At 45.6% G+C, this 27,680-nt stretch overlaps 1 protein-coding gene and 1 long non-coding RNA gene across 3 annotated transcripts; both read left to right on the forward strand.

Annotated features, from left to right (window-relative positions):
* The first annotated feature begins 4,601 nt into the window (after window positions 1-4,601).
* LOC140688667 (uncharacterized) lies at window positions 4,602-19,492 on the forward strand. 2 transcript variants are annotated; one of them, XM_072948272.1, is made up of 13 exons: window positions 4,602-4,689; window positions 8,970-9,101; window positions 10,461-10,482; window positions 11,997-12,085; window positions 12,588-12,662; window positions 12,751-12,855; window positions 14,519-14,591; window positions 16,633-16,771; window positions 18,142-18,237; window positions 18,924-18,984; window positions 19,097-19,132; window positions 19,206-19,315; window positions 19,433-19,492. In XM_072948272.1, exons 1-12 carry the CDS (start codon window positions 4,627-4,629, stop codon window positions 19,245-19,247), a joined length of 933 nt encoding a protein of 310 aa, XP_072804373.1. In that variant the 5' UTR covers window positions 4,602-4,626; the 3' UTR covers window positions 19,248-19,315; window positions 19,433-19,492. The 2 variants fall into 2 exon arrangements, with proteins under 2 accessions (XP_072804373.1, XP_072804374.1); XM_072948273.1 differs by lacking the exon at window positions 12,751-12,855.
* Window positions 19,493-21,107: 1,615 nt separating this feature from the next.
* LOC116278919 (uncharacterized) lies at window positions 21,108-27,155 on the forward strand. Its single transcript, XR_012063369.1, has 5 exons — window positions 21,108-21,301; window positions 22,302-22,360; window positions 23,236-23,368; window positions 25,272-25,427; window positions 27,001-27,155. It is a non-coding gene; the product is annotated as an uncharacterized lncRNA (long non-coding RNA).
* The last annotated feature ends 525 nt before the right edge of the window (window positions 27,156-27,680 follow it).

The following is a 27,680-nucleotide window of genomic DNA, read 5'->3' on the forward strand; positions in this document are numbered from 1 at the left end:
TGTGTGCTGGTGGAAGAAGAGACGTTGTTGATGCAAGTGGAGGCACTAACAGAGAGGAGGCTAGTGAAAAGTGAAGGCTGTGTCAGTTGGTTCAGGAAGAGTGAGCTGATAAGTCTGGTTAATAGGCTATAAGGTTTAGTGTTAATTCAGAGGGTATAATTTTTGATAATCATGTTAATTGTATTACTATAATGTTTGGAATAATGAGTTTTAGCCTTGAAGAAGGTTCACATTTTTTACATAATCAGTACTGTAGGCGTTGGATCCCACAGCTATTAGTGACGGTCCCAGTGCAGCTGCACAGGCGGGGAGCACTGATAGTAGGTGTTACGCCAGCTCATGTAGAATGGGTGCTGAGCATGGTGACAGCGGCTGTAATGAAAACTGATGATATTGTGCCATCTAAGCATAGTAATGGGGATATTAAGTGGGATATTAAGTGTGATTTGTATATTAGTATCCATGTAGGATACTGTAAATGCAAAGAGGATAGTAATATAGACTAATGCCATTTGATAATTATGAAATTAATTATAATTTTATGAGTGTTTTTGTTTAAAGTAATTGCCATACGTTCATTCTAATCCTTTTAAATTCATTCAAAGGCTAACCTTATGACTACTAGTAATGCGATTACAGTTTGTGCCATGAAGAGTTTAGTTTTTAGGTTACTCTTGAAATGCTCAGAGTAGGGGTAGTTGGAGGGCAACTTCTAGGTCAAATATAGGAAAGTAGTGACAACTGAGAGTAAGTAAATGGAGAAGGTGGGCATGCTGGCCCTATAGAGTCACATCCACACATATGTGGGCTTGATTTTTCTGGGCACTGACTAGAGGAGGTCAGAGTGCAGTCAGGACAAGCTGTAAGTCTGGTAGTGTATTGGTGAGTGACGTCAGTATAAGCTTTATTGTTTCTCCAGTTACAGGAAAAGCTGTAGATTGGAAGTCAGTTGCTGTATTTAATACTAAATAAAATGCTCATCAATAGATAGCAATCTATAGGAACAATCAAACTATCTACAAAATGCACTATCAGACCACAGACTGAAATCCAAAATAGCGAGATGTATAGGGAAATTTTAGTTGGGACAGAAAGCACGGAATGAGAAAAGTAGAGCCAATAATTTTGTGTAGTCAGTGGAAGCTTTTAACCATGAAAACTTCTGAGCCAAAAACTCCATCTGAAATTGAATGTTATATTCTTCTGAGACTTGCAATAATATAAGTTCTTAGAGGAACCGTAATGAATCAAACTTGAAGTATTGTTTATGATTTCTTTGTTAGATGATGGTGAGCGCAAGTGAGGGGAACTTCAGAGGCTCATAGAACTGAAGTATTAAGAAGTTATGGGAACTGTGTGTGTGGTCAGTGTGTTGTTAGGTGGTGTGAGCACATATCTTTATCTTTTTTCTGATCAGAAGGTAGATGGTCATTTTAGGATCTATGTGCATTTGCTTGTGTGTGTGTGTGTGTGTGTGTGTGGTGAGAGTTTGGTCGTGGGGAGAAGCACTGTGAACTTACCCACCCTGTACTGAGAGCTGTAGGACCTCCTTGCCTGCTAAAAATGACCCTGCTCTTGTCACCACATCCCCACCCATGACAGCACTTCTTTGTAATGAATGTACGTAATGTCCTGTTTGTCATGGACCAACGCAAAAATGCATCCATTTATAGTTCATAAAGTTACTTATATTTTAAACTAAAAGTACTTATATGTATGATGGATTTTATGTTTTTACTCTTATTTACCTTGGTGCCTGAATTAATGATAATAGAAGACCCATTTCCTGAGACAAAGTTGACTTGCCATTAAGAGTCAGGATCCCTCGTGAACACATCCTCACCGTTTGTCCTGACTGGTGCATGACTTAATGTCATTGCAAGAGGAATTTCCCAAGGAAAAGCCAACGGTCTTCCTCAGAACTTTAGGGAGCAGGTCACAGGACGGGCTCCAGGTGGAATTGCTTTCCAAGGTAGATCTTGGTTCAGGGTAAAGTTACAGCACTCGCTGCCCTGAGACCCTTAGGTGATTCACATCCCCTCTGTCTTCTCACCCATAAAATGGGTTATTGAGAATGTTGTGTAATTGGAATGCTGCACTTTGAATTTGGTCAGTTGGCACATCTTATTGCTTAGTGTGAGACCTCAATACCTTTGACCTGATGCTAATTGGTGATTTACAGGGGGTCCCGACTCCTGAGGGTTGGAAGGAATTCTGATTGACAGTAGGAGGAGACCCAGGATCCCTGAAGCCTGCTCACCCTGGATGGGACTCAGTCCCTCCAGGCCAGGGGATCCTGGAGCCAGCACAGCGCCTGAAGCCTGGCTGTGGGACCAGGAAAGCCCAGCGGTGCAGTTGGAAACACAGCCCCACTGGGTCTGTGAGGAGTCAGGGTCAACTCCCGACAGGGCAGGCTCTGGAGTTTCCTCCCCAGGGGCAGCCCATTCTCCTGGAATTCAGGCCCAACAGAGACAGACACAGAGGCTGGTACCAGCAGTCCCAAGGAAAATGGGAGGTACCAGTCTTTGCAAGTACAGTGGCCCCTGGGGAGCTCAGCTCCAGGGAGGTGAGAGCCTTAGAGCGGGAGGGACTGTGATGCCAGGATTCCTGCCTTCTCTGCCCCCTCCACTCTGGGCCCCTTCCCAGAGTCAGGCCACCCTGGCCCTTCATCCTCCACCATGCACTGTGGGCTGGCTCCCTCTTTCTTTCTTGCCTCGTCTTTTATCTGCTCTCCCTACCCTGTTCCCCCTTTACTGTCTGTCACTCTCTAGGACCTGACTCCCATCTCTCTCTCTCTGTCACTCATGCACTGTCCCTCTCCCTGCCCATCTCTCTCTGTCTCTCCCCCCAGGCCCTCAGGCCCTGGGCTCTGGTCCAGCCCTGTCCAGGGCCACAGGGCTGCACCTCTCCCAGCCCTCCCACCCTCACTGCCACGTTTTGGCCCTGGCCCTGCTCACAGTGGAGGAGTCCAGTTACAGAGGCTGCTCCTGCTGGTACTTACTGCTTCACTGCTATTCCCCCTCTTCCTGGGCAGCACAGTCATACCTTGACCTGTTGGTGGCCCCTGATCAGTTGGTGGCCCAGCCTGAACCCCAGAGCTGCTGCAGGGCTGGCCACCTGCCCCAGCTGGAAGGAGGGAGGGCCCTGTGGGCTTAAGGGGCTCCTGGGGGATTGGATTGAGGGACGTGTAAGGAGCCAGGTATTTTCACCCAACTCCTCTTTGTCAATGGCAGAGCATCCCAAACTACTGACTGCCCCCTGCCCATTTCTCACTAAGAGCACTGGGCAGACTGTGGGAGCTCCTGAGACTCAGGAGAGAGCTGCTGCCCTCAGCCCCCCTTAGAGTATGCCTGGAATTGGGGCTCCTGGGGGAAGCGGGCAGGGCTGGGGCCCAAAGCCTGGATGAGTATGGGGCCCTCTCACTGGACTCTGGTGGCCACTCCAGGCACCTCATCCCTTCCTCACTGTCAGCAGTTGGCCACTTCACGGGGACAGATATGAGGGTCTCCCTGACTCGAGACTGGCAGGCCCCATGTGCTCAGTATTTCTTGATTGAGTGAACACAACCACCCCCTATATCTAGACACCAAGTCTTCCCACCACCCCAAAAGGGTTTCTCAGGCCCCCTCACAGCCAGTACTGCCCCAAAGCACAACTTTGCTTCTGTCCCACCCAGGTAGTTTCTGCCTCCTTGAACCTGGGTGTAAGTGAATCACCCAAGTGCAGTGTAGGGGGGGTGACAATATAAAATTATTTTTTATAGTTTTATATATTTTTGGCAAAAATCATAGGGCTTATTTTTATTCATGTAACATATGTACTTAAAATTAATGTAGTACACCTACAGGTGTACTACAGATAAGGACAGCCACATGGGTGTGGCGATGTGATTAAGATGGTGTACTGTTAAGATTTTCTCGGTTTTGTGGACGTTCTCTGCATTTTGTGTGCAGTGCTGAGTGAAGGGGAATGAGGACCTCCCACCCTGCCTGTATATTTGATTCCTCTTGGTTCTGTCATTGTCTACCTAATGTTTTTCAGCCACTGCCTAAGGGAAATCCTGGGAATTTGGAAAAGGAGGAGGGAGCACCCCAGAATTAGGGGGCAGGGGACATCAGTTGGGCAGGACCAGAAAGCATAAGGTCAGAAAAGTTTGCAGAGAGGACCCAGGATGGCAGTTGGTGGTGGGGGATCAGTTAGGCGGGGCACATTCTAAAAGTGAGGTCACTCAGAATGTCCACTGTGAGGTGCCAGGGGCAAAGGCAGGTGATTGGTCGAGAGAGGGCATAAAGCATCAGGTGTTGCTAAGGCAGCTTTCAGACAGGAGAAGGCTTGGAGGGAGACATCTTGTCCCCTCCAGCTGCTCCTGAGAGTCCGCTTGCCTGCTGTTTGTTTTCCTGACCTGCTGACCTCCTGACCTCCTGACCCGACTGAACCCTTCTTCTCCCCTCAAGAGCTTGATTGGCCCTCATCCTTTCTGTGACCCCCCCTTCTTCTCCTTCCAAGTGCCCAACCCCTCTTCCTGTCACACTCCCTCCCTCCATCCCCCTCCCCTCCCCTCCCCTCCCCTCCCCTCCCCTCCCCCCCTCCTGCCTGGGGACCTCAGGGCCCTGAGAGGACCAGGACATGGAGGTGATGGAGATGGTCTGGTCCCACGTGCTGGGGTGTACTGGATATGAAATTACAAATGTGAGTAAACATCGGGCATCAGGTGTCCTCCTTTTTCCTGGGCTCTTTCACACTGTGGTTAAATAGCTGCTTTCTCATGGGGTCCTTGATGGGAACACATTGTTGGTGAAGCCTGAGGCTCTCAGGACAGGTTTCTTGACCAGCCGAGAGCGGCCCTGGCCACCGGCGTCCTCAAGATCTGAGTCCTATCAGGACCTCTTGGACCAAACAGCAGGTTGACAGGATGAAACCTGAAATAGTTACTTTATTGCATCAAAGAAGGAAGTGTGAACATCCTAAAAGCCATTGAGTTGTATGTCTAAAATGGGGGAATGGGTGAATTATATCTCAGTAAAGCAGTTTTTTAAAAAGCGAGAAACTCTTATTTACTGAAAGTCATAGTGAGACTGGCTCCCGGAAAGCTTGTCAGGATCCTGCTTCAAGTTGTGCGTGTTCCGGTCCCGTCCCCGTGTGATGCGCTCTCCTGTGCGTGCACCCTTCCTGGTGGTGACGTCTGGCAGTCCTGGGAGCAGTGGGGTCTCAGCACTGGGTTGGTGCTGGTCTGTTAAACAGGGAAATGTCATCTGTGCTCTGTGCTTTCTGGTTTGTTAATTTACAGCAACTGTTTTTTCTTTGAAGTGTATTCTTTTCAGAAATTTTAATGTAACAAAAATATTCAATAGCCCTATAAATTTTAAAATATTTTTATTGAAGTATAGTCAGTTTACCATGTTGTCCATTTCTCGTGTACAACAGAATGCTTCAGTCATATAGGAAAATACATATATTCATTTTCATATTCTTTTTTTTTACCATAAATTACTACAAGATGTTAAATAGAGTTCCCTGTGCTGTACAGTGTAAACTAGTTGTTGTCTACCTATATAGATTAGTATCCATGAATCTCAAACTTCCAATTTTTCCCTTCCCACTCCCTTCTCCTCTGGTGACCATAAGTTTGTTTTCTATGCTGTAAGTCTGTTTCTGTTTTGTAAATAAGTTTGTGTTTTTTTTTTTGATTCCACATGTAAGTGATATCATATGATATTTTTCTTTTCCTTTCTGACTACTGCACTTAGAATGACATTCTCCAGGTCCATCCATTCCCTGTTGCTGCAAATGGCATCATTTAATCAATTTTATGGCTGAGTAGTAGTCCATTGTATAAAATATACCACAGCTTCTTTTTTTTTTACATTTTTTATTGAGTTATAGTCATTTTACAATAGTGTGTCAAATTCTAGTGTAGAGCACAGTTTTTCAGTTATATATGAACATACATATATTCACTGTCAGAATTTTTTTCTCTGTGAACTACCACAAGATCTTGTATATATTTCCCTGTGCTATACAGTATAATCTTGTTTATCTATTCTGCATATGCCTGTCAGTATCTACAAATTTCAAACTCCCAATCTGTCCCTTCCCACCCCTCAGCCACTTGGCAACTGCAGGTTTGTATTCTGTGTCTGTGAGTCTGTTTCTGTTTTGTATTTATGGTCTTTTTTTTTTTTGGATTCCACATATGAGCAATCTCATATGGTATTTTTCTTTCTCTTTTTGGCTTACTTCACTTAGAGTGACATTCTCTAGGGACATCCATGTTCCTGCAAATGGCATATTGTTTTTTTATGGCCAAATAGTATTGCATTGTATAAATATACCACCTCCTCTTTATCCAGTCATCTGTTGATGGACATTTAGGCAGTTTCCATGTCTTGGCTATTGTAAATAGTGCAGGTATGAACATTGGGGTGCAGGTGTCTTTTTGAAATAGGGTTCCTTCTGGACATATGCCCAGGAGTGGGATTATTAGGTCATATAGTAAGTCTATTCCTAGTCTTTTGAGGAATCTCCAAACTGTTTTGCACAGTGGCTGCACCAACCTGCATTCCCTCCAGCGGTGTAGGAGAGTTCCCTTTTCTCCACAGCCTCTCCAACATTTGTCTTTTGTGAACTTTTGAATGATGGCCATTCTGACTTGTGTGAGGTGATATCTCATTGTAGTTTTGATTTGCATTTCTCTGATAATCAGTGATAATGAGCATTTTTTCATGTGCCTGTTAGCCATTTGTATGTCTTCACTGGACAATTGCTTGTTTAGGTCTTCTGCCCATTTTTGGATTGAGTTTTTTTTTTCTTATTTAGTTGTATGATTTGTTTATATATTCTGGCAATTAAGCCCTTGTCAGTTTCATGTTTTGCAAAAATTTTCTCCCGTTCTGTAGGTTGTCTTTTTGTTTTGCTTATGGTTTCCATTGCTATGCAAAAGCTTCCAAGTTTAATTAGGTCCCATTTCTTTATTTTTGCTTTTATTTTTATTGGACTTCTAGCAAATTCTTAGTTATCCCTTTCCTTTTCATCTTGGAGGCTGACCCCAGGGACTGTGTCCAGCTAGGTCGATGGGGGAGCCCCAAGAGCCAAGAGCCGAGCTGATGTGAAAATCAGTGGCTGCAACCTGCTGTGATGTTTACAATGAGGAAATGCTCAGGAGGGATGTGACCAGGAGGTGGACGAGTTGTCTTTTTAGTGACGTGTCCTTGTAAAGAATGTTGATTTCCCCAAAGCAGAAAGTGTCCTTCATGTCCTTAGAATTGTCCAAATATAAAGAAAATTCAGATACATGCTGTGAAATTTTTATTGTGTCAGGAAAAATCACCTCCACACCCTAAAAGAGAAAGACTGAGAACACCTCATGGATTTAAGTGGGTTTGTTCTGACAGGCTTCCACCAGATTCTTACGGACCTGGAAAAACTGAGTGTCAGGAACAATCCTTGCACTGAAGCAGAATCAATGCCAAATGAACACTCCACCCAAAGAAGAGTCTGTTCTGTGTCTTTGAGCCTACTAAGGAGGGCGTTTCTAGGTCATCTTTGTTGGGATTTTTTTCCCTCAAAGGGAATGAGGCTGAGTTCTCACAGATTAGTTAGCCTTCTTTCCCTACCACATCTTTGAGCATTTGGATAAACTAACTTGTCCTTCTCCACCGTTGCTCATGGCCGCTGACAGAACCTGAGTCCATTGGCCCTGATGGATAGACTCTAGGTAGGGGGCAGCTGCTGACGTCAGCGCTCAGACAGTGCCGTGTGTAACAAGCATGCCCACGGCAGAGGGGGTTTTACCAGTTAGCGACTAGATGGTGTTTGTTTTTGTGCCTTTGATCTGCGTGTCTCTCCTTTGTGCTGAGACCCACTGCTCTCTCAGACGGCAGCTATGCAAAGACAGTGCATGTTTTCCACCAGCACACATTTTACTGACCCCAACTGTGAGAGCTGACAATGACAGTGTTACTGATTTCAGAGGCTGCTTTCTAGAGAGGTTTTATTTGCACAAGATTGAAACTTGGTGTCTAGATAAAGTACAAATTACATTGTGCATTTATTCCCTCCTATAATACTTATGAATCTAGTTTTTACAAAACTGTGTTTGGCTTTTGTTTTGGTGACTGTACATTCCAGAAATACAAATTAATTTTCTTGGTGCTGTTAATGGACATAGGTGCAGTACTGTGAAATATGCATGTAAATTATTTGTACTGATTATTTTGAGTTCTCTTTTCGTGTAACTTCATTTTTTGAGTAATCTTGTATAATATGATTAAAACTGTGTTATACAAATCCTTATTTATTTCAGAAGTCTGACATTACATGCTCTGGTTCAGAACCAAAGTGAATATTGAAGAATACCTCCATGGTTTTTAGATAGTTGGGCTGAAATATATCATTAATTTTTGTTGGAATAGTAATTTTGACATTATTCTAAGAGCTGGTCTGCTTACTCACTCATGTCCAGTCTATAAATGTAGAAATACATCTCTGTACATCTCTCTGTATTTTAACATATCTTCATTGCTCTTTCCCCATACATGTTGGGTGTATTTTTGGAGACATTTCATAGGGGTTTGTCCAGGTACTTCATGAACATACAATAGAAGATGGAGGCGTCCCATGCCCTGTAGGTTTGTGTTTGCTTATTTTCAATTTCAAGTTGGCTTCTACATTCATAAGTTAAGTTTTGCTAACTATTTTAAAAATATTTGCAATGTGCCTGTCAGCAAAGTCAAATCTCTAATATTTTGGGTATCAGGTATTTGACGCATGTGTGCAGCAGTGAAACTATTACCAAATGAAGGCAGTAAACATGCCCACACTCCCAAGAGCTCCTTTGAACTCAAGTGTCCCTTCTCGCCTCTCTGTGGAGCTATTTGAGGATGTGGTTGAGGGTTTCTAAAGATGATTCTCTGTGACATATACACTGTGAATGTCTTTGAGGTTCCTCATTATATCCAATATCTTTTCAGATCCTTCACACTTTCGTTCTCCTTTTCCACCCTGGGTCTGATGTTTATGAACTTCTGTGGAAGCTTATTCTTCTTGCTGCCTCCTGGGGAGTTTCTAGTTTCCTCTTATTCGTCTGGAGGACCGTCTTTGCTGTGAGTATTACTAAAGTACCTGACACTGTCTTTTTAATCACACCTAATAGGAATTTTTATAGTCACTGGACATTTTATTTGCCTGCCTGGGCCAGAATCCAGGAGTCTTTTCTTTGTTTCCTTTTAGATTACTAACTTGAACACAAATTAGTTTTGAAATGGAAATTTGTTGCAAAATCTTTATAGTAAGAACTCATTGAGCAAGACAACAGTATATTCTCAATGAGATAATGGCAATTTATAAACTCTTCTCTTCAATAACAAAACAGGAAGGTTAAGTATTTGGTGAGCCCATCTATCTCTCCACCTGCCCCTGCCTGTGTGTTGGGTGACGGGACAGGGAAGCTCAGTGTTCCCGAGCAAGTGTGAAGTTAAGGGAACATCTGTGGTTTTCTGTTTGCCCTCCGTGGATGCATTCTTCTATTGCCACATTATTGCCACTGGAGCTTCGACACTGTGATGATATTCCAATATCTTGGCAAGGTTAGGGGCTGGCCTTAGTCTCTGATCATCACTTAAAGTTTTGAATGAAGAAATAATGTGTTAAGGGTCAGGGTAATGTGTCTTTACATGGTATTAAAGTGGAGTCCTGCCTGGGTTTTACTGAACTGTTACTCAGATGATGACTTGTCTCTGAGTCAAGAAGCACGTTCGCTTCTTGAAAATGGTCGCTGTCTGTCCTGCTGCTACGTGTGCTTTTACTACAGCCATTGCTCACTTTCGTTCTCGTCTGATGTCTCATTTGATGTCCATTTGTTTTTAGTGGTCTTGAAAAATCTTACGACATATGTTACAATTGCTTATCAATTCAACAGTCAACTCTATAAGATTTCAGAAAACCTTTCATTGAATGAAAGGGGTGCATTTTAATCTTAGTATAAAGATTTTGCCTTTATTTTTCTTTTAGTTTTCTCCTCTCTGTCTCTCTCTCTCTTTTGAAGGTTACACAACAATCCAGGTTCTGGACTTAAGTGTGGATGTTTGGTCTGACCAAAAAAAAAAAATTAGATAAATGATGCATTACAACAACACATCATGAAAATAATATAGTTCAGTGTTGTTAAATATGAATATGCATTATGAAAATTGAATACAGTGATGTTTATTTAATAGAATGTAAGCAGATCTTTTGTTCTAAAATAAATTACTTACCAGTGTACTATCAGAAATGGTGAGTGAAAGATCATGCCTTAAGTAGGAAATTCTGATTTTTCCTGATCTTTAATCATATTAATTGTTATGCTGAACCAAAGTGATAATTGTGATTTCAATGGATTACTGTTTTGATAGTTTATTAGAAATTATAGATTTACTAATTACATGTTTTGACTTCAAATTTAATGTTTCTTCCTCTCCTAGGTAAAGCCTCCAGTGTGTCAAGGTAAGATATTAGGGTTTAGTTTCCTTTGTAATATTTTCTCAATACCAGGATTCGATGTGGATTTTAATTCAACTAAGAGTAAACACAATGACTTCTGATGTCTAACTGACTTCTCAACTCTTGAAAATTTTACTCCTGCGATGGTGTCTAAATGACATCATAGAGGAAGTTGGCATCTATTGAGCCAAGAGGCCAGGAGAGTCACAGGAGTAGGGAGACTAGGATGAGTTTAATTTTGCGTAGCAACCTTTAAGAAGCAGGTGATGAGAAGAGTGTAATGTTCAGAGTGAGTCCATAACATGAGCTGGCTCTTGGTGAAAAGTAAAGATGCTGAAACACTACTTGAGCCTGTCAGGACTCTCCAGGCTGAGGGAGGGATGCAGATGTAGCCAGGCAGTGTGTGTCACAGCAGAGAGGAAACCATAGGCTGTGACTCAGAAGTGAAGGGAGCCATTCATGGCAGTGGGGACTTAATGGAAGTGATTCAGCCTGAGGATGATGCTTTCTGTGCAGGCTTCACACTCTGCTGACTGAGTGGGGCTGTGCGTGGTGGGCAGCGTGGCTGCCCGGAGCTCAGTAGGCCCTCAAGGGCTGCTGTTGGTGACTGATGATGCAGAAGGGCTGGTGCTGAGAAGAGGGATCTCAGCATCAGAACGTCCCCGCTGGGCAGAGAGAAGATGCGTGTGCACTGTGTGGTCAGATGAGGGACTTAGATGCCTGAGAGAGGAGTCTGGTTCTGAGGGCTGCGTTCTAGAACTTCACATGTGGAGTCGCCTGTGACTGGCTGTTTTACGTGTGCTGCTTTCCTGAAGCAGTGATGGTAACATTCTCATCCTGGCGATGGAAAAGCTTGTCATTTAGGGCCTGTGTGTTATCCAGGTCCTCCAGTGACTAGGTGGGGAAGCCCACATGGTACCAAAGTGTTTAATTACAGCGACCTTGTCCTTCAGGGCCCCCAGCATGGTTTTCATGAAAGATGATCTGCCAGGCAGCAGGAAGACACTGGAGACCTGTGCAGGCCCAGTCAGGCGATGTTTTGAACTTGCCTTCTGTGGTGCTGCAGATAGGGCCTGGCTGTGGGGTGAACCTGCGTGGGATAAGGGTTCTATTTTTTTTTCTTTTTTTTTAAGCAGGGGCATGTTTACTTACCTTAGTAATTGGAGGAGAGAATGTTAAGGGGACAGGATGCTTGGTTTTTCTTTTTCATCTCTGGTGATGTCAGAAGTATTTGAATGATTGAATTTTCTAAGAATGGTGCTTATAGCTGGGAGAGAATTTAGGGGAAGACTTTTTATTGTGTTTCTGCATCTTTGAAAAAAACTAAACTAGGAATCTCAATGATCTAACATTTAGAATGCCACTAAGATTTGCTTCCTTTAGGCACAGTAGTAAAGCTAAAAAGTTAATTATACTCATAGTGCCAGCCAGACATGTCTCTACTGCTAATAAATCATGATAATTCTATTCTACTGGGTTTTCTTGCCAATATGAGAAATTACTTCATCTCCTTTTAGTTAATTTAAAGCAGATGACTGAGCAGATCAAGAATTTGGAGAACGAAAACAGAGAACTTGCAGAAAATATATCTGCTTGGGTGCAGAAGGTATCCTTGTCTTTTTGCTATTTTTGTGTGTGTGTGTGTGTGTGAGATTTCACCTTCAGTTCCTCCCCCCTCTGGTAGTTCAGTTATTTGGCTCTCTTTTTCTTTCATCCTACTGTCCTGTTCCATGTGTTCCATAAGAGGTCTAGGTTCAAAGCAAGTGTCCTAGATAAAAAAAAAAAAAAAAAAAAAAACCTCAAAAAAAAAAAACCCAAACAAATTTCTTCTGTAGAGCACAGGGAACTCTACTTGATATCTTGTAATCTATAATGAAAAAGAATGTGAAGACAAACATAGGTGTATATATGTATGTGACTGAAACATGCTGTACACCAGAAAATTGACACATTGTAACTGACTGTATCTCAGTAAAAAAATAAAGCAAGTGTCATAGATGTAAAGCACCACTTTCTGTATTAGTGGAAGGGGTCACACACAAGATAGGTTCAGCTAGCAGTGTAATTAGTATTTGTAATTCGGTTTCCTTCATTGTATTGTTGCATAGACCAACAACGCAAAGAAATGCTTAGAGGAGACCATCAGGCAAAAGATGCTCTCTGAGAAATCATTGAAGTTTAAGGTACGAACCTCTTCTCTTGTTAGATTACATTCTGAAAACAGAAATAAAAGTAATGAGTAATTGTTACTAATTCAATGTTTCGTTGAAGGAGAACTTGAAAACCATTGAGAGGGTGGATGAACGTTTGAATGACATCATTCAGATTGCTCAAGCTAAGCTGCAGGCAGTAAGGGATGCCAAGAGTCCACACTTGGTAAGAGTTGCCACGTTGACCATAGCCGGGCTTCTGAGGCTTTTTGTGCCCTGGGCGAGCTGCGCGCTCCTGCTCCTCCTGCTTTTGGCCACAGCAGAGTGTGAGAGCCCAGGAGCGGAACCTCCCTGTGAACAATGACCCAGAATTTCATGGACTAAAACCTCTGTGACTTTTTCTATTTCAGAGACTAGGAAATATGTCTTATTTTCACAGCCTAGAGGGTTTTCTCACCACTCACACTGCCCTCCAAGATACACAGAAGATGCCAGGAAATACCTGAGAGGTGAAGGAAGTTACTAGGCTAGGTGCACAGCTCCTTGCCCTGTTGATGTTAAACAGAGAATTTTCCATGTGAATTTGGGTAAACTTTGTTTATATTTCACCAGGGACATTCATTTGTGAGCTCTTTGACATGAGCAGTTTCCCACCCTTGCTTCCCCTTGTTGTCCAGTTGTGCCCTCCATTGTCCAGTGAGGAGGAAGCCTGTGGAGGCGACGAAATATCTGTGCCTGGAGGTTTCTTTTTTCCGCATTTCTTTGTGGGCTTGACATTTGTCCTGGGCTCAACCTGGATCAGCTGCCATCACAGGAAACTTAGAGGTAGTTGTGGATACTGGCTGAGAAAGGACAGGATTCCAAAAGGTTTGAAGAGAAGCAACTGCCCATCAGAACAAACCAAGACTTTCTGGAAGAGATTGGCAGGCTGGCAATGGAAGAGGACCAGCTGAAGAAGGAAATGCAAAATGCAAAGGGTCAGAACGAGCTGCTAGGACGCCCGGTGCTAGAACTTGAAAGAAGAGGCCCTGTCTGCTGTAAACTGTCAAATGGAGCACTGTCTTCAACCCCAAACTGAAATTCAGGGAAAGTCCCAGATGCTTTCAAGCATGTGTAAGGGAACGTATAACACTTGATTTCCTTTCTTTATAAAATTTGTATGTTCAGAATCATTTCACTGCCTTAATATCTTCTGGAGAGAATGCTCACCAAAGTCTTTGGACATGTACCAGGGCTAATATATTTATTTTCTAAGGTTTGTTTTGCAGCTAACAAAATACTTTGTTTCTGGGAAAAAAAATTACACTTTTTAAGCATATCAGCCTGAGTTTTCATTGAAATCTTAGTGCATACTTTATTTCTGTCCTGTGTGGAGATACTGGAAAAAGGAACATCTCCAGAGAACTTGAAAGGTGCTGTTTCAATGAACACTTCAGGAATTTGAGGTAAATGCCTCAGTTGCAGCAGGATTTCCACTGTACACATTAGCTTTCATAAGGAACAACAATCTCATGTCTTATAAGATTAAATGTTGATATCTACTCAAATTATTTTTCTTGGGAATTTAGTCATCAATGAGAATGTTTTAAGCTGAAATTGCTCTTAATAAATCTCATGTCTGTGAAGCCACAGTGAAATCTGAAGAAATGCATGTGCAGGAGGACGTTCAGCTCAGCAGCAAGAAGAGAGTAAGGAATGTTAGTCACTCCCAGAGATGCTTACCTCAGAGAACCGAGCATCACTGTGTCAGTGTTTAATTGTGCTGTAATGCACGTAAAGCAGATGGCCCATCTTAGCTGATTCCAAGCGTACAATTCCTCTCATGTTAGGTATGTTCACATTGCTGTGGATCAGTACTTCTTGAATGTCTTCTCACGTCTATCTTACAGCCAGGTGTTTCGAAGACCAGATCTGAGGGTTCGATGCAGCGAGCTGTGACGACTGGGGACTGCAGCCTGGAAGGTATGTTGCTTGTCGGGAAGAAAACCTTACATACAGGCTTCCTGGGAGATGTTGAGGCTTCAGTTCTAGACCCCTAGAATAAAATAAACATAATAGAGTCAAATAATTTTTTTTTGGTTTTCCAGTGCAAATAACAGTTAAGTTTACACTATACTGTAGTCTATTAAGTGAGCAATACCACTGTGTCTGAAAACCCCAATGTTCATAACTTAATGAAAATAATCTTTATTACTAAAAACTGCTATCCATCATTAGAGCCTTTAGTGAGGTGCAATCTTCTTGTTGGTGGATGGTCTTTTTTTTTATTGAGTTACAGTCACTTTGGTGGATGGTCTTGAATTAATGTTGTTGGCTGCTGACTGGTCATTGTGGCAGTTGCTGAAGATCGGTGTGGCTTTTGCAATTTCTTAACATAAGACCACAATGAAGTTTGTGACAGGATTCTCTCTTCCTTTCAGGACCAAGTCCTCTGTCGCAGGAAATTTGACACATTTTACATACAGTAGAACTTTCCAAATTGGAGTCAGTCCTCTCAAACCCTGCGGTAATTTATCAGCTAAGTTCATATGCTCTTCTAAGTCCTTTGTTATTTCAGCCTTCTTCACAGCATCTTCACCAGTAGATTCCATCTCAAGAAACCAATTTCTTTGCTTGTCCATAAGAAGCAGCTCCTCATTCATGCACATTTATCATGAGGTTGCAGCCAATCGGTCATATCTTCAGGCTCCACTTGTAACTCTAGTTCTCCTGCTATTTTCAGCACATCTGCAGCTCCTTCCTGCACTGAAGTCTTGAGCCCCTCAAAGTCACACATCAGGATTGGAATCAATTCCTTCCAAACCCCAGTTCATGTTGATATTTTGACTTCTTCCCATGAATCACAAATGTTGTTAATGGCCTGTAAAATGGTGAATCCTTTCCAGAAAATTTTCCATTCATTTGCCCAGACCCATCAGTGTTATCACTGTCTATGGCAGCTAAAGCCTTCCAAAATGTATTTCTTAAATAATAAGACTTGAAAGTCATAATTACTCCTGATCCATGGGCTGCAGAATAGATGTCGTGTTAAGCATGGAAACAGCATTCATCTCATGCATCTCCATCAGAGCTCCTGGATGACTTGTGCATTGTCCGTGAGCAGTAATATTTTGAAAGAAATTTTTTTTGTGTTTTTTGTTTTCTGAGCAGTAGGTCTCAACAATAGACTAAAATATTGATGTTGTAAATGTGCTGTCATTCAGGCTTTGTTCTATATATAGAGCACAGAGTAGATTTCACTTGATACTCATGGGACATAGGATTTTCATAATGTTAAATGAATATTGGCTTTGTTAGCCGCTAACGGGAAAATCAGCCTATCCATTGAAGAAGCCTTGATGCCAGGCGCTGACTCCTCTCCAGCTGTGACAATGCTGGATGGCCTCCCCTTGCAGTTCTCTGCATTGAAAACCTGTTGTTTAGTGCAGCCACCTTCATTAGCTGTCTTAGCTTCATCTCCTGGAGCACTTGCAGCAGCCTCTGGGTCAGCTCTTCCTGCCTTACCTTGCATAAGTATGCAGTGGAGATGGAATCTTGCCTTAAACTTCATGGGCCAACCCCTGCTGGCTTCACACTTTTCTTCTGAAGCCTCTTCACCTCTCTCAGGATTTATAGAATTGCTGAGAATTAGGGACTTCTGCTGAATTAGGCCTTGCCTTAAAGGAATGTCATTCCTGTTTTAATTAAAATGATAAAGAACGAAATATTTTAGGAACTACCAAAATGTGACACAGAGATAAGAAATGAGCAAATGCTGCCAGAAAAAAATGTCACCAATGGAATTGCTGTACTCAGGGTTGTTACAAATCTTCAATTGTTTAAAAATATGCATTACCAGGGAGGGCAATAAAATGAAACATGCCTGTAATAGCAATGAATTTGCACTGGGAAGGTAAAAAGTGGATTCCTGCCTTCAGAATTCTCTCCTTTCTCCACTCCCCAGCACAGCCAAGCTCTTGAGTGCACATGTGCACACACAAAGCCAGTTGTTTTATGTTTATAGAGGGTAAAAAGAAAATGCAAGACCAGCATGCTGCATCGGGATCTCTGCAAGAACATGAGGAAGATCGTTTCCAAGAACAGGTGAAGAAAGTACGTGTCCTTGATGAAATCAGTAGACAGAGAACTATGGACACCGAAGGGTAAGACGTTCCTGTGTTAATTATGACAATGTGTGAATGAATGTGTGGAGTTATGTGGATATTGTAATATATTTCAGAATACTTACCACCGTATTCCTTTACCATATTCAATCAGTACAGATGTGCATTTATTTCTTGACCTTGATTTCTGTAATCTGCTGCTTATGTTCATTCTAACTGGTTACCAGAGTCTTGTTTGTATTTAGTTTGAGATTTTAGCGGGTTCTTGGACCAGATTTAGTCACTTCATTATCTGGATCCCCCTAGGTCCATTTTTATTGTCCTTAGGTTTCAGCCACATCAAAGTGTCATGACCTGCCATGTGTCTATCATTTTTAATAAACTGTAGACATTTGGTAGAAAATAGAGAAAATTTGAGGCCTCGTGTGAGGTTAACTTGCTGCAGAGAAGGTGGGCGTTACAGCTGGCAGGTGGTCAGGGTGCCAGCAGCGCTGCATCCTGTTAACCCAGTTAGCAGCTGAGATCAGTCAGTGCAGCCAGCCCTCGTGAGGCCCGTGTGTCTCCTGTCCACCTTTGTTTCTGGCATGTAGCTCTCGTGGATCCCAGCTAAGGCCTGCGGGTCTTTCTAGGGATCACCTTCGCTGACAGACCGTGAGCTCCAGCTGCCTGACTGCGGTGCCCGTGCGTAGGGGGCACCGGCTGCCAGGCTGCCCTGTATCTCAGTGGTTTCCTCTGCAGTTACTGGGTGATCTCCGGGGAAGGTGGGCCCAGTCCTGGGCTTTATTCTTCTCCGTCTTGGCCTCATGTCCCTTCCTGGCTTGTTAGCAATTTGGTACATTCAATCATGGATTTTTTAATTTGTCCAGAGTTTCCTGTCATTCTCAGGGAGAGGTCATGGACGTCACACCCATTAACCTGCTTTCAAAAACAAACATTTCCTTATATTTCCTAAAGGATCAGGTTTTGCTCCAGGTTTTGACTGAAATCTGGGCTCTCTGGGAGAAATCAAACAAGTCATGAATGCTTGCTTTACCCTAATGTGTTTGGTTGTGATGACTTGGTCAGACCCTGATTCCCACGTTGAAACACAGTGAGCTCGCGCTGCCCCAGGCACAGGATCCTGAGCCTAGGGGGGGTGCAGAGCACACCTCACATGGGCTTTTCCTGTGTGTTTACTTTATGCACAAATGAGTAGGGGTGGGGACGCTGAAGGGAAGCCCAGATACCAAGCACTTGCCAGAGGACTGAGTGTAGTTTTTTCATGTTTATTAGTGGGGGTACTTTAATTCTTTCCTGTGTATTTATCAGCCTGAACGTTTATGGGGAAGGGCGAAAGGAACATTGAATTCTTCCCTTCCAGTTTCTGGGAGGGAAACTGGCAGAATTTCAGAGTTTCTTTCCCCTCTCAGGAAGGTGGACATGAATGGATGTGAGCTGGTGGGAAAGCAGCGGCTTCTGGCAGCAGAGAAGGCAAAATTGGCTGAAGAGGAGGCAAGAGAGTACAAGTGAGTTCAGCTCCTCCGCACCTGCGGCTCTGAAAACACCTGTTGGATTTTTTGAAAACTTTTCTAAAATGTTTAGACACAATATCATAAACCGACCCAAACAAAAGACATTTGTATACATGGCTTTACACAGGAGGAAAAGTGTTAAGTTTTACACATGTTAAGTTAAATGTTTAACTTTAAAAAGTATTAACTTACTAAGAATTTCCTGGTCCCCAGTGCTGGCCAGACTGACAGGAGAGACGGTTCACAGAGATGTTTCTGAAGGTGCTATAAACCGTTCTCACCCTGAGGACAGCAGTTTAGTGTAGCGTCAGTCGGACCAATAAACATGCCTGTGCTGCTGGGGAGACCCAGGTGTAAGAAGTAGGGTCAGGATGTAAGGAAAGGAAGAATCAAGCTTTGTGATGAAATATGCTCAGCACAGGACACGTGAGGGAAATGCCGAGAATGGGAGGAGGAATTGTGTCAGCGCAGAACCCGGCAGGCATTTAGTAACGGTGACGGAAGGAGTGGCTGCAGCGATAGCTTTGTACCTGCTGTGCTTCTGCAGCCGTGTGCAGTGTGTCTTGAGCGGTGAGATGATGTGTGTGAGTGTGCAGTGCAGATAACGTGGACTGGGGCAGGTTACTTAACAGCATACCCAGCATTGTGTCTTCTCTGATGGAACAATTTGTAACTCATAGGATAAGGCTTGAAGAATGTCACGTTCAAATGCGGGAAGCAGAGATCACTTGGAGACACCAGGTAACCTGCCTTCCTCCTGACACACCGAGTCCTGAGAACCTGATGCAGACGGTTACTGTGGCCTTGAGAACCCCTCGCCATGGGGTGTTTCTTGATGTGTTGACTTTTTCAGGTCGCTCTTGCCGAGAAGAAGGCCCAAGACAGCTCGGTAAGAATTTGTTTCCTTCCTTCCCTTTGTGCAGTCGGCCACAACTGAACGTGGATGTGTTTTTCTCCCACAGCTCAGGGCTCAGGAATTGGAGAGGGACAACTCTGACCTGTGAAGGGACAATTCTGACCTTCGAAGGGACAATTCTGACCAGCGAAGGGAAGTTACCCACCTGAAACAGAGGTACAGAATTTTGACACATTTTTACGGGTGTTTTGAGATTTTTAAGGACTGGTTGTTTTGTGCCTAGTAGAAGAATTGGTGGTGTAATTCGTATTGAAGCCATTCTTTTTCTTTAAGATTGGATGCAATCTGCAGACGGAGGCAGGCAGAGGAATACATGAGGCAGGAGCCCACCCCAGGAGGACCGTACAGGCTGCACCCTCCCCTGAGAGGTAAGGAGCGCACTGTGAAGTGCAGCAGCTCCATTTCTGCAGCAGGAGCCGCCCAGTGGGCTGCTTTTCCCCGGGGGTAGTTGTCAGATTTCCTGGACACCACACCACACACTCACTGCGGGGAACAGGTTCACAGCTGGGTGACAAGATGCTGTTTTCTTCACGGGCCACCAGCCAGCAGGGCTCTGTCCCCTGTGAGTGGTGGAGCTCACGCCCCTCCAGGGACTGCGGGCCGCGTCCCAGGCTCTTGCTTGGCTGGCGTGGCTGGCATGGCTGGTTTCTGTGCACTAGAAGACGTGAGCGTCAGCCCCCTCTTCCTGCCTGGACACGGTGTTGAAGGCTGAATTTCCTTCTCATTTCAGGAAAATAACATGGATGACGTTTTAGAATGAAGGCAGTATGTCATAACGAGAAAAACATTTTTCTTTATTTGCCTTGGTGGATAAATATTCTATTCAAGATCTGCTTTAAGGCAGCAGGCCTTCACTAATTTTGTAGGTCCCTTCATTCTTATAAAAAAGCTTGCACAGTGACCTAAAGTAGCCAGTTAGTGAGTGACATGACTGCATAGCCTCCCTCTCCCAGAGGTAACATGTAACTCTAAAGTCTCCCACCAGCTTCTCCATGTAATTCACCATTCTTTTGCCAATGATTACAAAATGAGTCATTGAGGCCACTTCTTTCATAAATGTTTACATGACATCTTGTCACTTATACAAGACATGTCTTGTCAGGCAGAAGGCTTTTAACAGTTTACCAACAGGCTGAGGAGGAAGAGGTGGAGCTCACAGTCAGGGGTTGTTGGATACTCTTCCTATGAAAGACTCTTCTTACTTTAATGTATAACCTGTGTACAGACTGATTTGCCCTGAAGTGTGCTGTGAGTCCCTTGTGTCAGTGCTGGTTCACAGGGATCTGAGCCCTGAGCCCCCGTCCAGGGTGATTAGCTATGAAAACACCAGAATCAAGGCTTTGTGGTGTCCTCATCACGGGCAAGGGGTCCAGTCTCCCCTTGTCCTCGGGGTCACCTGAGGCGTGAGGGAGACCTGTGGCCTCTGTGAAGAGTCTGCGGCGTGGGCGACAGTGAGAGCTCCTAGAGGAGGGCATGGAGGGCTCGGCTCCTGCTTCCCCCGCACGGCCTCTGTCAGAGAGAATCCGTCTTAAGCACTCCTCTCCCTTTACAGATTCAGGGCCTTGTGGTGCCCCTGTTAGGAATGGCACCGCCTTCCCGGCTCAGGAGGCAGAGGAAGCCCAGGTAAGTAATTTTTTCCATTTGTGTTCCAGTAATCATTTTGTATTGAATTTATCTATGGAACTACCATTTTCCATTAGAAAAATAATTTCCAGCCATTGCCTATGGATTTGATATTCTGGGACAAGGATGCCCTGTGATCACAGTGACGTGTGACAACAGTGTTTTGTCCCCAAGGCCTCCTGTGCAGCCTGGGCCGCAGGCAGACCCCAGGGCTGATGGAGTGCATGGCGCCTGGCGGCCGTCTGGGCACCCAGTGGAGGGGAGGGTGCCCGGTGCCGACAGCTGCTGCCGCGTTGGGTTTCGGCTCTTGTCGGAGTTGGCGCTTTTGTCTGTCATCCAACCCAGCTCTCCCTTCTGTCCTGCAGGCCACCCCGTGGGCCGGAGGGCCCCAACCTTTCCCAGGACCAGTCTGCGTGGCCTGCCCCGCGTGCGGCCCGTCGTCGCCCAGCTGGGCACCTGCACCTGTTCCCCCTTGGTGCCCCGTGCCGCCTCGCCCCCCACCGCCAGCTGCTCCGCTCGGTAAGAGGAATGCATAGTCCTCTGTTTCTTCCTTGAGTCACTGCAGAAGAAGGGCAGGTCGCTCTCCGGGGCTTCCCCGTGCACGGGCGGCCCTGACTGGGCTCACGGCCGCGTCCCTCTGGTCCCTTAGCAGACGCACTTGATGGGCCGCGTCTTCCCCGTCCTGCCCTGGGGAGGGAGGTGTCTCTTGTAGAGGGAAAGAGGGTCCTCTGACGGAGGGCAGACGTGTCAGTTCTGCACACGGGGCTTCAACAGAGACCACGTCCCGGGCTCCCTGGAGGAGAAGCCCGCCCCTGTCACTGTCTGCTGCGAATGGAGCCCTGACCTTCCACAGCCGATGATCGGTTATGGAAGAAACACCCGAACCCGTGGCCTGTGGTCTCTTCAGTCAAGGGTCCCTGAGACCTGTCTCCCACTCGGTCTGATGTGAGACTTAGTGTGATACGGGGAAGAAAGCCTCAAAGGTCTTCCGCGCTTCAGCAAAGTAACATGTTTTGTAAGGTAGTGAACGGTGAAAGAGTTTTTTTGTATTTTACTTTATCTATGCCGAGAAGCTAGTTTACTCGGGGAAGGATATAGGTTAGTGGTAGATAGAATGCTTGCTTAGCATGCCGAATTCCGTGTGCTCATTCCCGGTACCTCCACTTAAAGAAGGAAGAAAAGAAAAAACAAAAACAGGAACGAACTTCAAATGTTAGAAGTACATAGTGCGCAAACCCGACTTCGATATCCATTCTTCTTACGTGTTTTCCTCTTACTGCTTGGTTTCAAATCTATCCCAACCGTGACTTAAGCTTTTGTTTTGTTTTGTTTTGTTTTGTTTTGTTTTGTTTTTGTTTTGTTTTGTTTTGTTTTTTTTCAGAAAAATGTTCTAACTCTTTGAAATTCTTTTCTGCCACTTTTGTTTTGACATATCCACGGACGGAGATAGACGCAGGTGGTGGTTGTAATTTGCATTCGTGAATATTCTCATTAATGTACCTGTAACTACATTTTACAGGTGGTATGTCAGTGCGCCACTTTGCAGAAGAGGAAGGAGGGGAGTCTTCCTCTGAGGAGGTACTGTCTCTTGTTGTTAATGTCCTTGTGTGACTGTGTAAGTATCAGGGGATTCTGAAACCTAAACCGGGGGTTGGTGTGAGTGTGCATTTTCACGTTTGCATCTGCTGATGAGAATTTTTGACTTACATTTTTAACTTACAATTTAGGATGTGATTCTGTGCTTAATGCCGTAGGACTGGATAGTGCACTTGTGTTAATTTTCCAGACTCACCTAGTGAAACCAGTGTCTGTATGTGAATTCTTTCTTTCAGGGTCTTTCCGTTACAGTTTATCAGAGGATATTGAAAAGAAATTCATCCCTGGGAAAGTTAGGTGTATCTTGGAGTTGGTTCTTGTTTTAGCCGTCCTCACTTGAAATTAATTCAGTGGTGGTTCATTTTGAAGGCAGCATGTTTTGTCTTCCCATTCCACCGCCAGTAACAGTGTTCTAGTTTCCTTAATGCCTTACGCTGTTTCCCACCTGCTCCTTTTACTCAGGCTGCCCTTCCCCAGAGCCCCTCCACATCCCCCCTCTGCACTGGATCTCTCTTTTTTTAAAACAGTGCGGTCTTCCCAGCATTCCCTGAGCTATCCACGTGCAGCGGACTCTCCTGTCCTTTGTGGCATTACTGTACCCGTTCACCTCAGTTGTAGAGCTGTTGAAACTTTTCTGTGCTGACTTGTTTTCATGGATCCTGTGCCTCTGGCAGAACAGAGAGGAGAATCTGCCTTTTATTTGTACCACCAGCTTCTCCCAGGATAGGGCTTATGTTCTGATAGCTACGGTAAATAACTGGTGTCTACCTGACCGACCGACCGACCGACCGACCAAGCGTATGAACACGACGGTTTCTGAAGTTTGGTTCTTGTTTTATCTTGTTTTGTGTTCCTAGGAAGGGGCGACTGAGCCCAAACTTAACAAACCGGAAGACGCTACTGGGACTGTAGAAACGGCTCCATGGGAGCTAACAGATCATAACACGCTGACCTCTTCTGCTGGAGCACACGGAGCTTATTATACACCGGGTAAGTTAGTGAACGTGGATGGCATTCCTTGTTCCTCTGTGCCTAGAAACTAGTGTGCTCTGGGGGCGGGGAGGGTATATGTAGCTCAGCAGTAGACAGAATGCAGGCTTAGCATGCAGGAGTTCCTGGGGTCAGCATCCAGTTCCTCCAAGAAACGAGTGTGATACGGGGAAGGCAGGCAGGCAGGCAGGCAGGCAGGCAGGCAGGCGCAAAGGTTTTGTTTCGCTTCAGCAGTGTCTTCACAGGAAAGCCTAATCCTCCATCCTTTTCTGTGGTTTTTTTCCAATGCAGAACCTCGTGCTGCTCTGGTGTCCCCTGGTAGCTCCCGCCCACCTGAGGCCACCATGGAGTCCCAGATAAATTGAGATGTGTTGTTTGGTGGAAGTCTTTCTCGGATATGTATTCTTTTTGTTTTCGCAGCATCCTCTTTGGCCTCGTCTGCAGGCTGTGTGTTGTGTTTCGGATCTGGCATGTCGTTTTGTTTTCAAAGTCAAACTCTTGTGCAGGGTACATTGGCTTTCCTCTCAGCCAGTCACCTTGAGTGTTGCTTGCAGAAGCCATCAGCGAGGGACTGCATGAGTGCTGAGGACCTCAAGCTTTGACTGTGTGTTTCTTAGAATAGCATAAGAATTGTGGGCCCTTGCTCCATACTGACTCCTCCTGGCTCGGCTGACTCCTTTTTACCTCCTTCACTTGGGATTGCTTCTGGGTCACTGAGACCGGTTCCTGTTGTCATTGTTTGAATGGTTTCCTGGCTCAGGCTGGGGATTCTCCTTTGTAGAAAGCCCATTCAATTCCTTGTAACTGAAAACTGAGCAAAACCACTCCTCCAGCCTTACACCGTGTGGTTTGTGCAACTTTGAGTCTTCCTGGGTGTGGTAAATATCACAGCCCATCACTGTCTCTTCTGGGGAGGTAAAGGTGCCTTCCCCGCTGCCTCCAGTTGTATTCTTGGGCAGAAAAGCCTGACTCTCAGAGATGGTGCATTTGTAGTAGGGAATAGAGGCTGGAAGGGAAAGAGCCCGCAGTGAAAATGCCTACTTCCCTGCAGGACCAATTTGCACCACAGTCCTGGCATCATGTCCTCCATCCCGCGCTGGGTCGGTTCTGCCCTGGAAGCTGTCAGAGTTGCTTCTCTGTCTCATAACACACCATTGGATTTTCCACATGAGCTAAAATTCCGTTGGTGTTATTTGCAGGATTGAGACTTCCCCCTTCCCTTTCCCATAGGACAAACATAGTGTGCTTTTCCTAGCAAACTTAAAATCCAGATATCCCTGAGAATAAGGATGATTGTAGCAGAGCCTGACTCCCTTCTGAGGACAGCCTTGTCCCCTCAGAAGCACTTTGCCAGCTCCCCCACAGGACTCCGGGATGCCCAGCTCCTCAGAGCTCATTGCGCCCAGGGGCAGCTCCTGCGGGGCGGAGGAGGGCCCTTTGTGTGCAGGGAGTAGAAAGGGTCTGGCAGGGTCCTGCAGACAGTGCAAGTACTCAGGTGCGGCTCTGATTCTATGTGTGGAAAACCAGGCCTTCACTTCCTTTCTTTCTCTGTGTTTCTGGTTCATGCTGACCATGCTTCTGTGGAGCTGGGGAAGTTATCAGTGTGGGTTGTCCTGCACAGAGAGGCTTCCTGTTTGGGAGGTCCTACTTTATCAATTTGCTGGAACCTCTGTACATCGTCTCAGTCGTAGGACTCTCGCCTTCCTCCACTTACAGACACAGGCGGTATCGTGTGGCAACAGTGTTCTATCCCCAAGGTCGAGTGTGTGGCCCTGTGCTGCTGTCTGGGCACCCGGTGGAGGGGAGGGTGCCCGGTGCTGACAGCTGCTGCATTGGGTTTCAGGTTCTGTAGGTGTTTTTCCTTTTGTCTGTCATCCAACACAGCTCTCTCTTCTGTCTGCAGGTCACAGTGAATTCCAGACGTCCCAGTGCTTGTCCAGGACCACCTGGTGTACCTTGCCCCCTGGGACACCCATCACCGATTGCTATTCATCACCGCCACCCCCACCTCCCTTGTGGCCTCTGTGGTCTCAGTCACCGGCACAAGTTACTTAGCTCGGTAAGATGAGAGCATGTGCTTCTGCTCCCTTGTCGAGTCTTTGCAGAAGGGGAGATGGCACTCCAGGGCCTTGCGATGCCTGAGGAAATCTGACTTGGGACATTGTGACATCTGTCTAGCTTCTCAGCACACACATCTGATGGACTGTGTCATTTCCCTGTCCTGACCTGGGAAACAGGTGTCTCTTGTATAGAACAAAAGAGACTTTTGACAGAATATCAAATGAATTTGAAGTCCCAGTTTGGCAGATGTGCCTCTTGCATGGACCATGTGATGTGCTCTGTGAGGGGTGAAGCACACCCCTAACTTCAGGGGCTCATGGGGTTGCTTCGAGGGGTGAGGGAGGGAGCGAGTGAGGGAGAGAGACATTCACAACAGACAGCTTGTCACCATAGCAGATGTGCCCGTGCAGGGCCTCAGAGTGCAGAAGAGGGACACATGAGCCACCCAGGAGTGAATAGGAGGGTGTGGAGGGGAAGAAAGAAATTGAGGGGCTGCCCAGTGGGCGTTTGTTGGGTTCACTCAGATGGAGCTGGAACGTCACTCCCGGCAGGGCGGGCAGTTCAGGCGGGCCGTGTGAATGCAGCGTGAGGTCCACTCAGAGCCACGTGTGTGTTCAGGGGACTCAGTGCAGCCATGGACGTATCCCCTTCAGAACCCAGTGCCTCCAGAAAGCCTCAGTTCACAACCTCATATAAAGATGATTGTTCTCTTGGGTTTCTGAAAGTTCTGGGTCTGGATGAAATCTCTGGATATCAGAGAAACTGAAATTTAGATTGGTTTTTTCAGGATATTTTGTGTGGCTGAAGTTTTCTTTTGCCCCAGTTATTTGAAAAGTGCAGGCAGGATTTAGATCAGCTGAACAGGTGCCTTGCCCTTCAGCATGAGGCAGGTTCTTTGGGGGAAGTCAGGGGTGATCAGGAGACCCCCTGTAGGACCCCTGTCCTCACACCCCTGCTCCCTCCTGTCACCATGCCCACTGTCAGCTTGGCATCTGTACGTTTATGTCACAAGATCCGATTCCTGATTCTTTGAGTTCTTGCAGTTCATCCCCTAACACCAAGACTCAGTGGGGCCCCCACAGGGTCTCAGCGTTGTCTGTGAGCCGGGGGTAATGCTGGTCCCTGACGTCATTGTGAGGAGGGTCGGGTCAAGCACACACATTGTTTTGCAAAATGACTGGGACATATTTCTCACTCAGCATTCTCATAGTTTAAAAGAAAGTGTCTGCACACAGTATCATCAAAAGAAACCTCAGGAAGTCCATTAAATTTAAACTGAAGATGTAAGAGCTCAGGCCCAGAGCTTACCATTCTCTGCTTTAAAGATAAGGTGAAAGATCCCTTTCTTCTATTAAATCTTAGGTCCTACTAGTTAAAGAAGGAAATATAACAATGAGAATGTGCACATTTTGAGATCTGTGTCTGAGATGTGAAAGTAATTATTTTCATTCTGTATAGACATGGACATGCACACACAGACTACAGTGTCCGTCAGAGGCCATACGTACATTAGAGAAGACAAAATCGGGAAAAAATAAGGTCCTATTAAAATAACTCTTTTTGCCTTACAGCACAGTCTATTTGACACCTGAAGAGGCCTCTCAACTGTGGCAATGATGTGTTAAGAGATGTCAGAGGTGCATTAAGGCCCAAATGTTTTCCTACTCCATCCTGCTGCCCCCTCTGGTCTCTCCTGTTGTCACCCCTAATGAATCTGTCACCGTTCTCTCTGTGTCAGTGTCTGCTTCCTGGAGGATCAGTGGTCACACCCTCTTGAGGGCACGCAGTGATTCACGGGCACACAACTCACAAACCAGCAGGAACTAAGATGACAGGGCAGATGAAAGGTTACCCCTTCAGGGCAGCAGTGACCACAGGGGCCCCAGGGCTCCTCCTGGTTGTTGGGTACAGCCTGTGTCTAGATCTAGTGATGGCTGTGCTGCTTCAGTCTGTAAACACTCACTGGGCATGTGGGGCCTGTCTGTCACAGGGGTGTCTGGTCGTGAGACCAGAATGAAGTGGCCGTGTCTCATGGTGAGGAAAGGATGAGGTGCAGGGGGGGGCCATGGGCGTCCAGCAAGAGGCCCTGCACTGACCAGGCCCGTGCCCCCGCCCCGCGTCAGCTGCCTGGCAGCCCCGGCTCCAGGCAGACCCTGAGGGGGGCTGAGGGCGACAGTGCTCTCAGTGAGCCCCGTGAGCGCCATTCATCCTCCCACAGCCTCCTGACTCTGAGGTGGGCGGGGCGCCACCA

The sequence above is a fragment of the Vicugna pacos genome, chromosome 23, assembly GCF_048564905.1.
Source record: "Vicugna pacos chromosome 23, VicPac4, whole genome shotgun sequence".
Lineage (NCBI taxonomy): Eukaryota > Metazoa > Chordata > Mammalia > Artiodactyla > Camelidae > Vicugna > Vicugna pacos.